The sequence below is a fragment of the Scardinius erythrophthalmus genome (assembly GCF_964197995.2).
Source record: "Scardinius erythrophthalmus genome assembly, chromosome: 23".
NCBI lineage: Eukaryota > Metazoa > Chordata > Actinopteri > Cypriniformes > Leuciscidae > Scardinius > Scardinius erythrophthalmus.
In genome coordinates this window covers 30,304,468-30,319,326 of record NC_138243.1, presented here as the reverse complement: position 1 = coordinate 30,319,326, position 14,859 = coordinate 30,304,468, and the positions used below count along the sequence as shown (strand labels likewise).

At 38.2% G+C, this 14,859-nt stretch overlaps 2 protein-coding genes across 3 annotated transcripts; one reads left to right on the top strand and one right to left on the bottom strand.

Moving 5' to 3' along the window:
* Positions 1-4,249: 4,249 nt before the first annotated feature.
* triap1 (TP53 regulated inhibitor of apoptosis 1) lies at positions 4,250-6,901 on the top strand. Its single transcript, XM_081354123.1, has 2 exons — positions 4,250-4,546; positions 4,694-6,901. Exons 1-2 carry the CDS (start codon positions 4,400-4,402, stop codon positions 4,769-4,771), a joined length of 225 nt encoding a protein of 74 aa, XP_081210249.1. The 5' UTR covers positions 4,250-4,399; the 3' UTR covers positions 4,772-6,901.
* Positions 6,439-14,859, bottom strand: srsf9 (serine and arginine rich splicing factor 9). Of its 2 annotated transcripts, none has more exons than XM_081354122.1 (5): positions 14,698-14,859; positions 13,607-13,790; positions 13,314-13,519; positions 9,673-9,845; positions 6,439-7,933 (listed from the first exon to the last, which is right to left on the bottom strand). In XM_081354122.1, the coding sequence occupies exons 2-5, from the start codon at positions 13,762-13,764 to the stop codon at positions 7,712-7,714; spliced, it is 759 nt and encodes a 252-aa protein (XP_081210248.1). In that variant the 5' UTR covers positions 13,765-13,790; positions 14,698-14,859; the 3' UTR covers positions 6,439-7,711. The 2 variants fall into 2 exon arrangements, with proteins under 2 accessions (XP_081210248.1, XP_081210247.1); XM_081354121.1 differs by having other exon boundaries at positions 6,520-7,933; positions 13,607-13,958; positions 14,698-14,846.

Genomic DNA, 14,859 nt, shown 5'->3' with positions numbered 1-14,859 from the left:
GTACGCTCCGAAGCCTGGATTCCTAACGTTCCTGATCGAGTTTGTGAGGCTCATTTTGTTCATGGTAGGCCTAAGTCTTAGTGACTATGTATTTATAGAAGATTGAATAAAATAAAAAATAATAAAACTGAGTCAAATCAACCGAGTCATATGTTTTCGCGTTCTGATTCAGGTGTCCCAAACCGCGATCCACAGCACCCTGACTACCGTATTTTCCGCACTATAAGCAGAGGCGCACCTTCCATGAATGGCCTATTTTATAACTGTTTTCATATATAGGGCGCACCGGATTATAAGGCGCATAGAATAGAAGATACTGCAGTCAAACGTTTGACTGGGTTTGCGTTATGCAGTGGTCACCAACCTTTTCAAGCCTATAAGATCACATCCAAGTCCAAATGTAAACCAAGATCTTCCACTTGCAAAAAAATATGAAAAAAAACAAGTGGCTGAGCTGTAAAACCTTGTTTATACTCGACGCGTCCGCATGAGCGCGAAGGTAATAAAAAAACTAATATCCGTCTGCTCGGGCAGATTCGGCTTAACAGCGCGCGCGCCTCCGCATCCGCAGATGCACGACTTTGAGCCGAATCTGCCCGAGCAGACGGATATTAGTACATCTCATCATCACCCAGTTTGCGCGTCTAAATCAGTTGTATGGTCTGGTGTTCAGTCTAAAACAAAACAGTTGCGTCAAGTATAAATGCCTCGACTGTTTGGGGAGTTGCACGCACAGTCAGCGGAGATCTCATATGGGCTTTGAATAACTTCGATTTTGTCACCAATACAAATTTTGAGCTTCTCTCCAAACCTCCTCCGGTCTTCAGATGTTAAAGTGCTTATATATTGTGGATTTTGCCCGCTAACTCTCTTGAAAGTGCTCGTCGCGTCTTTACAGCCCGCAATACTGTTTGATTTGTTGCCACACAACCACTCGCGCATGCGTACAAAGATGTCAACAAAGATCCTCCTATAGGCAAAGACTTTTTATACAGAAAAACAGTGCACTAGTCTCGCATTAGCCTACTATGAATGGGAGAAAGTGCAACACATGCAATATGGCGGAATAAGTCCCGTATTTTGTGAGATGGTCCTCAATGCAGTACAAAAGATCCGGGGGGAGGAGTCGGATCCAACTCCTCCCACCTTACATACCTAAACCTACCCAACTCCACCCCCTGATACCTAGACCCACCCCTAAACCTACCAATCTCCACCCCTTATATGAGATCTGACTCCTCCCCCTGGATCTTTTGTACTGCATTGAGGTGCTACTGTATTTTGTTCCGATCAGACTGTAAAAGATGGACGACGCCCCTTCATTCTCTTCCATTGAAGAAAAGTGAAGCCGCCAAAGTCTCAGAGTCTGCGCAGTAGTGAGCGTGAAGTGAGAAACTCCGTTTTGAGAAAGAAAGAAATAATTTTGACCCTCTTGAATTTCTGTTTATAGTGCATTATATATATATATATATATGTGTGTATGTATTTATATATTTGTGTACATACTACACATACATGCATACATACACACTCACACAGTGTGAGTTTCTGACTTGGCATTTTTGCATATATAGTGTGTGTGTGTGTGTATGTGTATATATATATATATATATATATATATATATATATATATATATACACACACACACACACACACACACACACACACACACATATATGAGCTACAATATATTGTTTCACAGCAGCTTCACAATAGTAACAAATTAAAAAAATCACCTGAGAAGCAGCTTGGCCAACAAGCCCATAGTGTCAATATTCAGTTAATAGTCACTTCAGTGTTGATTCAGTTCAGTTTAATAACTAACATTCATCAAACATACTGTATAATATATACAGTGTATTTGTGCACATACTGTACATGTACGTGTGACAAACTCCTATACACTCCACTGCACACTGAACAAGCAAAAGACACAAGATAGTAGTGTTTTACATAATTCATATCTGTGTGTAGTTTGGTGTGTATGTGGGCTAAGAATAAGAATCTGTAATCTGCATGATAAAACATTTATGCTACTGCTGCCCACTAACATGCTTTTAAAGCTATTGTTATCAAATTTTTGGGCCTTCAAGCACCTTAAAATACACATATATGAAATTTATATTTAATTGACCTATCGGTAAGCCACAGCCTCCTTAGTTACTGTTGCTATCTCAGACAAACAATGGGGGACCTGTGCCCCAGTAGAGCTTTGTGTCTAGCAACGCCTCTGGGTTGGTTAAGCATTTCCTCATTTCCCCTTCAGGGTGCGAGTGCTTGATTGACAGCTCATTATGTGTGGGATAAAGAACACAAAGCATCCAGGGAAAACACAACAGTGCATGAGAAAAGCCACTGATACGTCAGGTGATGTGGACTCTCACCTCGGGCCACGGCACGCCTCCTCTCGCCCTGATCTCACCCGAACCAACACTACAACTGAAGCTGAGGAAGAGTTAGCGCCGTTACTGAGAGTACATCACGACGAGAGCCGGAACTAGCATGTTAGAGGAACTTCACATGTTCAGCAGATCAGATGCATCGTTTTCCCAGGCAGGGCCAGAAAACAGGTGGAAAATCCCAGAGATCCAGAGATCCCAGAGCACCAGAGCCACATCTACAAACCAGACGATGCAGGACACTTTTCAGACGAGCCACTTGAATATGAAATCAATATTGGATATCTAAACAGTGCATGCATAATTATTAGGCAAGTCAATATTCCAAAAAACTATTTCCAAGCACATTTGACCAATTCCAAATCATATCAATCTTAATAAGTTAAATACTATTAATTTAGTATACAATCATTTATAAGTGATATATAATTGTTAACGAGGGCTGGAAGTGAAAACTCATTAACAATTATATATATCACCGTCACACTTTAGTTTAGGGTCCATTTCTCATTAACTATTAACTATGTACTAAGTAGTTGTTAAGTTTAGGTATTGGGTGGATTAAGGGATGTAGAATATGGTCATGTAGAATAAGGCATTAATAAGTGCTTTATAAGTACTAATAAACAGACAATATAATAGTAATATTCATGCTAATAAGCAACTTGTTAATAGTGAGAATTGGGCACTAAACTAAAATGTTTCCTGTCACTTATAAACAATTACATACAAAATGAATAGTAGTTATTAAGATTTATGTGGTTTGGAATTGTTAAAATGGAAAAAAAAAATGATCAGAATATTGACTTGCCTAATAATTAAGCACACACACACACACATAAATAAAAATGTACAATGTAAATGTATTTTATTAGTGTTATTCCTGCACTGTCACTCTTCTCCGCAGCGAGTGTATGAGTGTGTGTATGTGTGAGAGCATGTGTGTCTTCATCAGAATTTCTTAAGAAGTGACAAGTCAAGTGGCAGAGACGACTGCAAAGGAAAATTAGGACCACAAGGTACAGCAAATCTTTTCTGCCTAGTGCCTACAGCAATTAGACTGTACAACAATCAGCTAGCACTCAGCTAGTTTATTTATTCACACATGCTTGTTATGTTTCTTTAATGTTTACTGTTTTGTGTGTCTTGTCCTTTTTTTCTTATGTTTTAATGTTTAAATGTTTTTGTATTTAATGCTTTTGTATTTATGTTTTTATTGGTATGCAGCAGGCTATTTAACAATGGAGCGTGTAATGATGACCACATGAATTTCCTACTTGTGGATAATAAAGTTTACCTTGACCTTGACCTTTTTAGGAACTTTTTATTTATTTATTATTTTTCTGAAGAATTAAATTGTTCTACTTCAGTGAATATTGACCTTCAGCACTTTTATTAAATATTTTTCCATTTTTGTTTATTTATTATTTTTCTGAAGAATTAAATTGTTCTACTTCAGTGAATATTGACCTTCAGCACTTTCCCACTTTTATTAAATATTTTTCCATTTTTATTTATTTATTTATTATTTTTGTGAATAATTAAATAGTTACATTTCTTCAGTAAATATGGACCTTCAGCACTTTCCTAATTTTAATAACCATTTTCTGTTTTATTTATAATTTGTGAAGAATTAAATTGTTCTACTTTTACAGTAAACATTGACCTTCAGCACTTTCCTACTTTTTATTAAATATTTTTCTATTATTTATTTATTATTTTGTGAAGAATGAAATAGTTTTACACATTATTATTTATTTTTTAACATATCTATTCATATTTTATTTTAATTCCAAACAGTAAATCAACTGGGTCCCGTTTTTATCCTTGAAGACTTTTATTACGCGGCGGCGGCGGCGGCTGAGTGACGTCATCCTCGCGCGCCACGCGAGACCACGTGGTATCGGCAAAGTCAAGAGAGATTGCGGAAAAACAGCGAGATCTCCTCTGACAGACATCCTTACACCCGTGAACTGTGTCGTCTCATTGGGATAAGAAGATGAACAGTGTCGGCGAGGGCTGCACGGAGCTCAAGCGCGAGTATGATCAGTGTTTTAACCGCTGGTTCGCCGAGAAATTCCTCAAAGGAGACCGCAGCGCAGATCCGTGCAGCGAATTATTCCTCAAATACCACACGTGTGTCCAGGTACATATCCGTGCATGTGAACAATAATGTATGTGAGTGTGAATCAGCCCTCGGAGGTGAGAAAACTGAGAAAACACTTGCAACTCTGTCTCAAAACCTTCCTATAAATCTGCTGTCAATCACTGATGCTCTGATGTGTGTTTACAGAAAGCCATCAAGGAGAAGGACATCCCTATAGAAGGTGTGGAGTTCATGGGCCCAAACAGAGAGAAGCCAGACAGCTGATGTTCGCCTGATCGTGTTTTATTCTTTGCTTTATATGGACGTGTTGCATCAGACACAAAGACTGCATCGCTGACTCTGATGGACACACATTTTTGAGACTGTACATTGCTTGTTAAATTATTAAATGGGGGTTATTTGGCATGTTTGAGCTGTCAGCATCGCTGAGGCTTTTTAAACATGCAAGAAAATGCATGTGTGCATTAAAATGAAACCAGTTGTGTTTGGTTTGCAGACTGTCTTTAATGTGCCTCAGAAAATGTTTAACAATACATGTGCATTATTTTTTACTTTCATTATTTTAAACGCAAGCCAACAATTAATTCACTTCTGTCCTTCAGGCCATTTTGTTTTAGGAGGGGGGAGTGTCATGCTATTTAAATAATTAAAGAATATAAATGGATTTCAGGTAGTGATGCATCATGGGAGAAACGAAGCGTTGATTCAAAGGGGGAAATTATTCAGTTTCGAAGCTTTTGAAACGTCAAAGCACGTTTTACAAACTAATTGCAAATTTTTAAAGTGTAATTATTAATGGCCGCTAACAAAATCATCGTTAAATATGAAAAGTATGTATCATGTGTGTTATTTTATTACTGTAGTCTTGTTTTTGTTTTATGGAGCGCTTGGTTCAGGCCAATAAGAGACCAATGAAATGTCTACAAATTTATATAACTGATTAGATGGAAATCCATAAAGCATGTAGACACGGATCCATGTGTTCAGAGATATCAATAACCGTTGTGTCGAAACTAAGCATCGTTTACTGAAATCACGTGACTCAGTTTGATCGATACGCGCTCTGAACTGAATCAATCACTGGTTCGAAATATGATTCGCAAAGATTTCGAAGCTTCACAAAAGTAACGCGCCCATCAAAAAAAAAGTAAAGAATAAACCATATTTCCACGGATCCATGGGTTCAGAGAGATCAATGACCGTTAAAAACGTCGAAACAGTTATGACATAACGAAGCATCGTTTACTGAATCACTTGACTAGGGTAGTTTGAAATGCGCTCTGAATCAATCACTGATTCGAAATATGATTCGCAAAGGTTTCGAAGCTTCACAAAAGTAACGCGCCCATCATATTTCCACGGAAACATATATTTCATGGGGAACATATTTCCCCATGGGTTCAGACTCAGAGAGATCAATGACCGTTAAAAACGTCGAAACAGTTACGACATAACGAAGCATCGTTTACTGAATCACTGATTCGAAACATGATTCGCAAATGTTTCGAAGCTTCACAAAAAAAGACCAGTAAAATAACAAGTTTTTATCAATTTGAACTATTAACAAATAATAAATGTATTTTAAGATGTATACCATTCACTCTTATTCGTACGTGGTAAATGTTTCTTGTATTAAATGATTCAGCCCATATTTTACATTCAACACGAAATTTGACAAAAAAGTATAGTAGTTTGCATCACTGGATATAACTGTTGATTATCATTTATATAGTAAAACATCTATTTAAATCTTACCTCGCATTTCGCACTTTTACCATCAAACACTGAAGCCGAGCTGAAATTCGCGCGGTTTGTATGTGAAGTGTGACGCAGTAAACTAAGCCCCGCCTTCTTTGATTTGATTGGCCATCAGTCTTTTTTTTTTTTCTTTTACGTTAATGAGCTCAGTTTTTATTTATTTATTATTTATTAAACGTTTTTTCCAACAAAATATCCATGTAGCATTTCGAAAGATACAAACGTTTCACATATAATGCTCTAAAGAATTCCATAGCATCATAAAAACTTTAATAAAATGTTTTAACATCAGTTATTGATTGTATATATGATGAACTAAGGATAACTTTCAAATATATTCAAAGATATTAAAGAAAAATATATGCACACATTGAGGAAGAAGACAACAAAAGAAAGAAAAAATAACAGAAAAGGGAATACATGCATGCTCAAAATAAAAAAGAGGAATTTAATTCTTTGTAAATTAACATGTTTTCTCTATGTTAGTGTAACTTCTAACACTTCTTTGTCATCAACAAATCCGTGATGTACAGAATCCAACACATGCTATTTATTGAAACCTAATTAAATCTGTGGCGTCACATCAGTACACTAATGGAAAATATATATTTCGGACTAATTAAAAAAGTTGAAATTAAAATGATTAAAGTTTTTCTGTACAAATGGCTCAGATAAGTCAAAGAACATTTTATGGTTTAAATGAGCAATTTCTGAAAGAAAGATCAATATCTGAAATATTGAGAGCTCAGCATAACTAATAAAATATTAACTGCTATAGAAAAACAAACATTTGATGAATCTTAGCTAATGCTCATTTTAACATTTACTGACAATGCCCGTTAACCTTAATGCATCATTTTAATTAATTATTTTAAAGTATTACTGATAATTCAATGACTTGATTTTTAACTCACAATTTACTGTTTTTCCGTTATCTGTTATTGTTTCCGTTATTCCTGCGAAACGACGGTGTGTAAAAATGACTCGCGATACATTGTGGGAGTAAATTTGACTTGATGCTTTAATTGAGAAAAAAAAAAAATTATGCATACAGTCATCACATGATACAAAACAAACAGAAAAGCAAAAAAAAGATCACATAGGGGGAAATTCCAGAAAGAAACATTTTAAAAATTCCAGCCTTTTATTCAAATCATAAAAAATTGTCATGTTTATGAAATAGACCAGATTAATCACAAACAGCACGTCTTTAAATGTCACCTCATGCCAATCACAAAGGACAAAACGGGTTATTCATCTTCAGATCTTTCACATTCACAACCACATCATCTGCTCTGAAAACACACACGCATCATCCACATGATCATTTACATATTCGCATGAACTGAACGGTGAATAAGGCCATTCGGGTTCCTAAAATGGAATGTAAATTACAAAATTGAGAAAGGAAAAGAGGGCGTGACGGCCGAGAAAAGGAGCTGGCGCTCATCGATAGTGGCGTGGCGGCGGGCTATGATGCTGGAGCGGGGGGCGGCGGGAGGGCGGGCTATGGCGGGTCATGTGACGCGGTGGCGATCGGTAACGGGGGGGCGGAGACCCTCTGCTCTGGTACGCGGGTGAGTAGCGTCCGCGAGACCTGGACCGGGAACGCGAGCGACCCCAGCTTGTGCCTCGCTCCTCCATGACTCTGATGTAGGACGTCTCTCCCTGAACAACAAACAAGATGGATGAACTTTAAGTCAGGGGTATTAATGGAGCTTTTAAAGAGGTGGTATAATGCCCTTTTCACAAGATGTAAAATAAGTCTCTGATGTCCCCAGAGTGTGTATGTGAAGTTTTAGCTCAGAATACCCCACAGATATTGTTATATAGCATGTTAAAATTGTCACTTTTTGAGGGTGAGCAAGAATGCACTGTTCTGTGTCTGTCCCTTTAAATGCAAATGAGCTGCTGCTCCCAGCACAGGGGGCGGAGCTTCAAGAGCTCGTGTCCTTTTACCTCACACAGACATGCACTGTGCAATATTTCAAAAACTATTAGCCTTTTATGTTCAAACCGGAGTCAGACAATGATGGAGAGACTCAAGAAGAAGTGACAACATGTAGAAGCAACAGGACATTTCTGAATGGTTAGTTGGTGAATTTATGTTGCTAATGTGGAGTTTACTATCTTCTAGTCATTGATTACTATCTTCAAACATGATATTCTGTCGAAATCGTGTTCAGGGGGCGGGGTTTATGCAAATTCTAGGGTTGGTGATGTCACTAACCCGGGAGGAATGTGGTGTAGTCTCTACCAGCCGTTTGTTGTAGTCCTTAAAAAGCCATTTCTGTAAAAGCAAATATCTCCCTTTGCTCTGAACTTTGAGCGTTGTAACTTTGCAGATGTTGTTTATGCTCAAACAGCAACATTACACACTAACTAAAGTTAGAAAAGTCAAATCATAATCGACCACCCCTTTTATGTCGTTTATATGCAATGTCACGTAATCAGATTACTTTTTTCAAGTAACTAGTAAAGTTATGTATTACTTTTACATTTACAGCAAAATAACAGTTACTTTTTTCAAATAAGTAACGCAAGTTACTTTGCTTTCCCATAACTGACAGCTTTTCTGTCCCCATGCTGAGAAAAATTTTAAGTGCAGAGACTTTGTATTTAAAAAAGGTGTTTATTGTAGTTCTGGACTAAATGTGAGCGTGCATTTACACGTCTCACTTGCACAAAAAAGATTCAGTATTCCTCAAAATTAATAAAATCAGTGAAATGCAAAATCAGAATACTAAGCAAACCTCCAATAATTACTGTTAAATAAAACAAATATTTGTATGGATTTAATCTCACTTTATTGACCGATGTTCTTGCTGCTGAACTTCTTGGTGAAGTATGGATTCATGGAAACCTGAAAGGTTTGTTTGAGCCGCACACCTTATACACATACATTTGCATTTCCTTCAGCCTTATTATTTACATTTTTGTGTGAAAAGGCCTTTACATTTGCCCAAAAATATAACTTTTTTTTGTTATAAAAAAAAGCCCAGCCCAAGTGAGTAATGCAAAAAGTCTTTCTTAGAAAGTAACTAAGTAACTCAATTAGTTACTTTTTAAGGGAGTAACGCAATATTGTAATGCATTACTTTTTCAAAGTAACTTTCCCCAACATTGTTTATGTGTCTATGTGGTGTTTTTAGTATGATTTAAGACAAACCATGTGTAAATTCATAAGTCGACAGCATTGCTGAGTATTTTCTCCTTAAAACTGCAGTGAACCAAAGACAGTCTCAAAAACACGCTTTGAAATCGCTGGTGTTTCTGACGTCACAAACTACCTTGTAACCAATCAGATCAACGTGTGATCGTTGGAGGGCGAGATTTTGAAGCCCAAAATAATACACCCATATGAACATGTCTGAATGTGCACACTGAATCAATGCACGTTTCCTCACCTGGTGTGATCTGAACTCTGTGCTGTCCAGACGCCGCAGCGCGTACTCCATGTCCTCACGTCTGAGGAACTCAACCACGCCCTCGCCGTCACGCTGCACGTCAGCGAAACACACGTCTCCGGCCTCACGCATGTGGTCTTTGAGGTCCTGCCAGCTGCCAGTGGGAGGAAGACCTGCAGGGAAAGGTTTTTATTATGTTCATACACCCATCTACAAAACACTTTGAGAGTTAAGTGCTGTAAACATTTGTGTAATATGCATGTAAACAAATTAACATCCATTTGCAAAATTAAAGTCAAGCATTCACAACCCATTATAATTATCGGTAAATAAAAAGCAAACCCTTTTCACATTTCTATGGTTCTCAGATGCAGAAGTCGTCATAGTTGGGTAAACTTCTATAGTGATTAGGGTTTAGGAGTGGACGTCTGACTCCTAAAGTTTTTGATATTCCTTATATTCTGTGTGGTGGTCAGTTCGCAGCAGTGACAGAAATCATCTTTTACAAATAAATGAAATCAACAAAATTCATCTTTGCAACGCAGAAGCTGCATCTGAAGTGGCATTTAGATGCATTTACACAGACTGTTTAATGCAGCTCAGAGGGACATAGATGCGTTTAACCTGCAGTTACACATGCAGAAATAATGTTGTGATTAATTAGACATAAAACGCTGCATATTTATATTTTGAAATGATTTAAAAAAATTAAAAAGATACTTTAAAGGTGAACTAAGTAACTTTTTTACCTTAACTGAACAGCTTCGGAGTCATTGGAATGGTTATATTACTTATTTCGGGTTGAATGGTGGTCGTTTCGCACCCCCCTGGTGCCTGTGAGCGGAAAATTCGCACTTGCAACTTTGAGACGGCGGGCCGCCGGCCGCCGCGGCAGGAAGTATCGCGTGATATCAGGTCTCGCGATGTAAACAATTGCTTTATGGCCAAAAGAAATCTGCTCAAATACTGTCATTATTGCGCTCCCTCACGCTGTTCGAACCCGAAGGAAGAAGACGTTTTAAAGAATGTCCCATCTGCTTTGATGTCGTTGATCTACTAGCCTCTGGTGTCTGAGAATCACCAAAGAGTTTTTACAATAGTGTTGTCAAATATCTATTCCGAAGCTGTGGGGGGAGCTCTAGAGAGAAACCTGCGAGCAAAAAGCGAGAATACAGCGAAGAAATCCCGAAGCTACTGAGTGCTGCTTTAAATGTGAAATTAAAACCGCCACTAGGAGGCAGCGAGTCACTGTTAATGAGTCATTGACATTCAATCGATTCAATCAATATGCCTGATTCATTCAGAAACGAATCATTTGATCTTAAAGGGATAGTTCACTTTGAAATTAAATTTTGGCATGTTTTAGCTTACCTCAAGGGCATCCAAGATGTAGGTGTCTTTGTTTCCGCAGTAGTTTCGATTTTGATATTTTTAGGTCAAACCGTTCTTGTCTGTCAGTCATATAATGCAGGTCTATGGTCACTGTCTCAAAGAGCATGCACAGTGAAGTCCACATTAAACAATTCCCCATCGTAAGTACACATTAATGGCCTAAGACACGAAACGAGCGGTTTGTGTGAGAAAACGAACAGTATTTATATTGTTTTTACCTCTTATACACAGCCACATCCAGGTGATCTGAGGGCGCGGGCGCTTCCTGGTGTGTGACGTGTGCGCAGACTGGTGCATAGATATATATAAACTAGATGTTGCCTTGGCTACGGCAGTTCATTGGAACGAATGTCTTTAAGGCGACATCTAGTGTATATATATCTATACTGCGCCCTCAGATCAGATCACTTGGATGTGGCTGTGTATAAGAGGTCAAAACAATATAAATACTGTTCGTTTTCTCACACAAACCGCTCGTTTCGTGTCTTAAGCCATCAATGTACTTACGATGGGGAATTGTTTAATTTGGACGATGGGGAATTGTTTAATTTGGACTCTGTGCATGCTCTTTGAGGGGGTGATCATAGACCTGCATTATATGACTGACAGACAAGAACGGTTTGACCTAAAAATATCTAAACTGAAACGACTGCGGAAAAAAAGACACCTACATCTTGGATGCCCTTGAGGTAAGCTAAAACATGCCAAAATTTAATTTCAAAGTGAACTATCCCTTTAATGAGTGAGTCATTAAATCAATCATTCAAGTGATTCGTTCATTCAGTAAGGAAACACCTGTGTGTCAGAGAGCAAAACTATCCTGTGTTTTTTTTGGGGGGGGGGAACTATTTTTTTGACGAAATGTAGTAAAAACAGGCAATACTGTGTCTAAAATGCAAGTCACTTAATATTAACAATTTGTTTATTGAACTGTTGTATAAAATCAATATCACATTTGTAATAATGCTGATATTTAAAGGAACACTCCACCGTTTTTTGAAATAGGGCTTATTCACCTTCTTTCCTACATTTAGATAGGTGGGCAAATGCATTTTTGTCTCAGTGCATGCATTGTTTTATTTTGACAGGGTCAGCGCTAGCTTAGCTTAGCATAATGAATGGAATCCTTTGTTGCCAGCTAGCATGTCCTGAGTAAAAATGATAAAAATAAAAAAACACCCAATTACTTCTTGTGGCCTGCGTATTCACAACAGGTATAAATAGCGATGCAGATTAACACTAGGCGATTTCCTATGCAGATAATGACTTGGGACTATATTATTCCCCCTAATATAGTCCTTAAAATATAAGTCAATATCTGCCTAGGAAATCGCCTAGTGTTAATCTGCATCGCTATTTATACCTGTTGTGAATACACAGGCCACATGAAGTAGTTAGGTGGTTTTTTTTATTGTTTATATCATTTTTACTCAGGACATGCTAGCTGGCAACAAAGGATTCCATTCATTATGCTAAGCTAAGCTAGCGCCGACCCTGTCAAACTAAAACAATGCATGCACTGAGACAAAAATGCATTTGCCCACCTATCTAAATGTAGGAAAGAAGGTGAATAAGCCCTATTTCAAAAAACGGTGGCGTGTTGCTTTAAAGAAAAACTGCACTCTTCGTGTGACATCGATTAAAGTCCCCCGTGTTGAAAATCCAGGTTTTAGCGTTGTTTATGTGTCTATGTGGTGTTTTTAATCTGCTTTAAGACAAACCATGTGTAAATTCATAAGTCGACAGCATTGCTGAGTATCTCCTCCTTAAAACTGCAGTGAACCAAAGACAGTCTCAAAAACACGCTTTGAAATCGCTGGTGTTTCTGACGTCACAAACTACCTTGTAACCAATCAGATCATTTGCACATTCATAGAACTGCGCATACTAAATGAGGCAAGGGTGTCGAGTTACATTCAAGCTATTTTAAGGCATGAAGAATTTTTTTGTCCAAAGAAAAAACGCTTAAATATGTAATTTTGGTGATCAAAGATAATTTCACAGATCAAATTATTGACTACAGGGGGTCTTGAATATTGAGGGCATTATAAATGCATTTTAATAGAGTAAATCATGTAATGAAAGCATGCACAAGCGCACTAGTCTAAATACATAACGTAGTGAGGGACATACTTGATAATGTCAGATCGCACATCATTAAACAACAATCACGATATTATTGTAGACGATATTTATAATGTCATGTTGGTTTAAGTGAAGGTGCCAGTGTCTCAAATCTCTCAACTCACCGGTTACAATAACACGAAACTCAGATCTACGTGTCGGGGGCCCAAACCTTCCCCGTGGCCCTCCTCCTCCTCCTCCTCCTCCTCCTCCACCTCCTCCTCCTGAAGGTCCACTAAATTTGGATCCGGAAGAACGAGGGTATTCCACACGCAGCTTACAGTCTCCAAAAGCATATCCATTCCTTCCAAAGACCGCATCCTCGGCATCCCTAGAGGAAGAGAGGAAAGTGCTCCTAATTTTCGTTCTACACCTGAAAAAGCCTCGTCCATGAGCTCTCTGAGGCCGTGCGACTCACCGTGGATCCTCAAATCGCACGAAGGCAAACGGGATGGTGCCTCTGTTGTTCTTCAGCTCAATATCCCGAATTTTTCCGTATTTGTAGAAGAGATCCTCAATGTCCCTCTCCTGAACTTCCATGGGAAGGTTTCCCACGTAGATCCGTCCGTCCGACATGGCTTAAACCTCGCTGGACCTGCAGCCTTCGAGGAAATAAAGCGTTTTTTTCCGGATCAGGGTCTTTAAAACATCCAAACTCTAGTCCGTTCTTCTAAAAGCCACTATTTACAACTCTAAACTCTGGTGGAAGCAGTGCATGTCGAGCTCAAGTAACCCAGCAGAGGACCTTCTCCAGGACCACAGTCTGAAAACTTAGAAACACAGGATAATCAGTCAATATGAACATCAGATGAGGAACAAGGGAGTGAATGATGCTTCCAATCGACCACAAAACATTTGAATAACGTCTAAGAAGCACATGTGTGCATGATTTAAATGGCGATTTACATTTTGTAGGGAAAATATCATCTCATTTTGACATGGAAGACGTATTAAGCTACCATACGTTATGCCAAGATCTAGAAAAACTACTTTTAATATGTTAAATATCATTCAACACAAACATTGTAAAATATTTTGTAATGAGCAGGGCATTATGAGTGACTCTGGTATTAGCTTAGGGGCTTTGTAATGAGAATAACTCTGCAAATATGTGAAAAATATGATTAATAAAGGAGTATGTTTAATAAAGGAGTCATATGCAAATGACTGGAGGAGCCATGACAGCTGCTAACAGTGCTAACATCTCTCATCTCTTCTAATGTTGTTAAATCCCCACGCAATTTAAAATATAAACCTAGATACGTTCATTTGTTCTAGTATATATAATAATCACCTAAATTAGGCATACAATTGTCATATTTAAGTATTGTTTGGTAACAATACAACACAATGACATTAGCATACTAGTACTAGCTGCTAGCTCCTTTGTTGAGACCAACTGCTCAGAGCAAAATGACAAAACACGAGCGAATAACGAGGTCGGCCTTTTTCCTCATTCGCGAATGTGATTAAAGATTAAATATAAGGGGAATTTATAGTTTGATTTACCTTAATAAATTGCAGCTCGTAATAAAAAACCGAGGATAAACAGGCGCACGCGCTTCCCCTCCCCGGATCAGGAAGTGAGAGGATTAAAATTCCGCCCCTTCAGGCGGAAACCAGCAACTGCAGCAAACCGCTGAAGCCTGTGAGCGAGCGACGACCGGCGAC

Excerpts from the sequence above, each read along its gene's own strand:
- triap1 (XM_081354123.1), top strand. The coding sequence starts at position 4,400 with ATGAACAGTGTCGGCGAGGGCTGCACGGAGCTCAAGCGCGAGTATGAT. Across the intron at positions 4,547-4,693 it reads AATACCACACGTGTGTCCAG|AAAGCCATCAAGGAGAAGGA; the intron begins GTACATATCCGT and ends GTGTGTTTACAG.
- srsf9 (XM_081354122.1), bottom strand. The coding sequence starts at position 13,764 with ATGTCGGACGGACGGATCTACGTGGGAAACCTTCCCATGGAAGTTCAG. Across the intron at positions 13,520-13,606 it reads GTGCGATTTGAGGATCCACG|GGATGCCGAGGATGCGGTCT; the intron begins GTGAGTCGCACG and ends CTCTTCCTCTAG. Across the intron at positions 9,846-13,313 it reads GTTTCGTGTTATTGTAACCG|GTCTTCCTCCCACTGGCAGC; the intron begins GTGAGTTGAGAG and ends CTTTCCCTGCAG.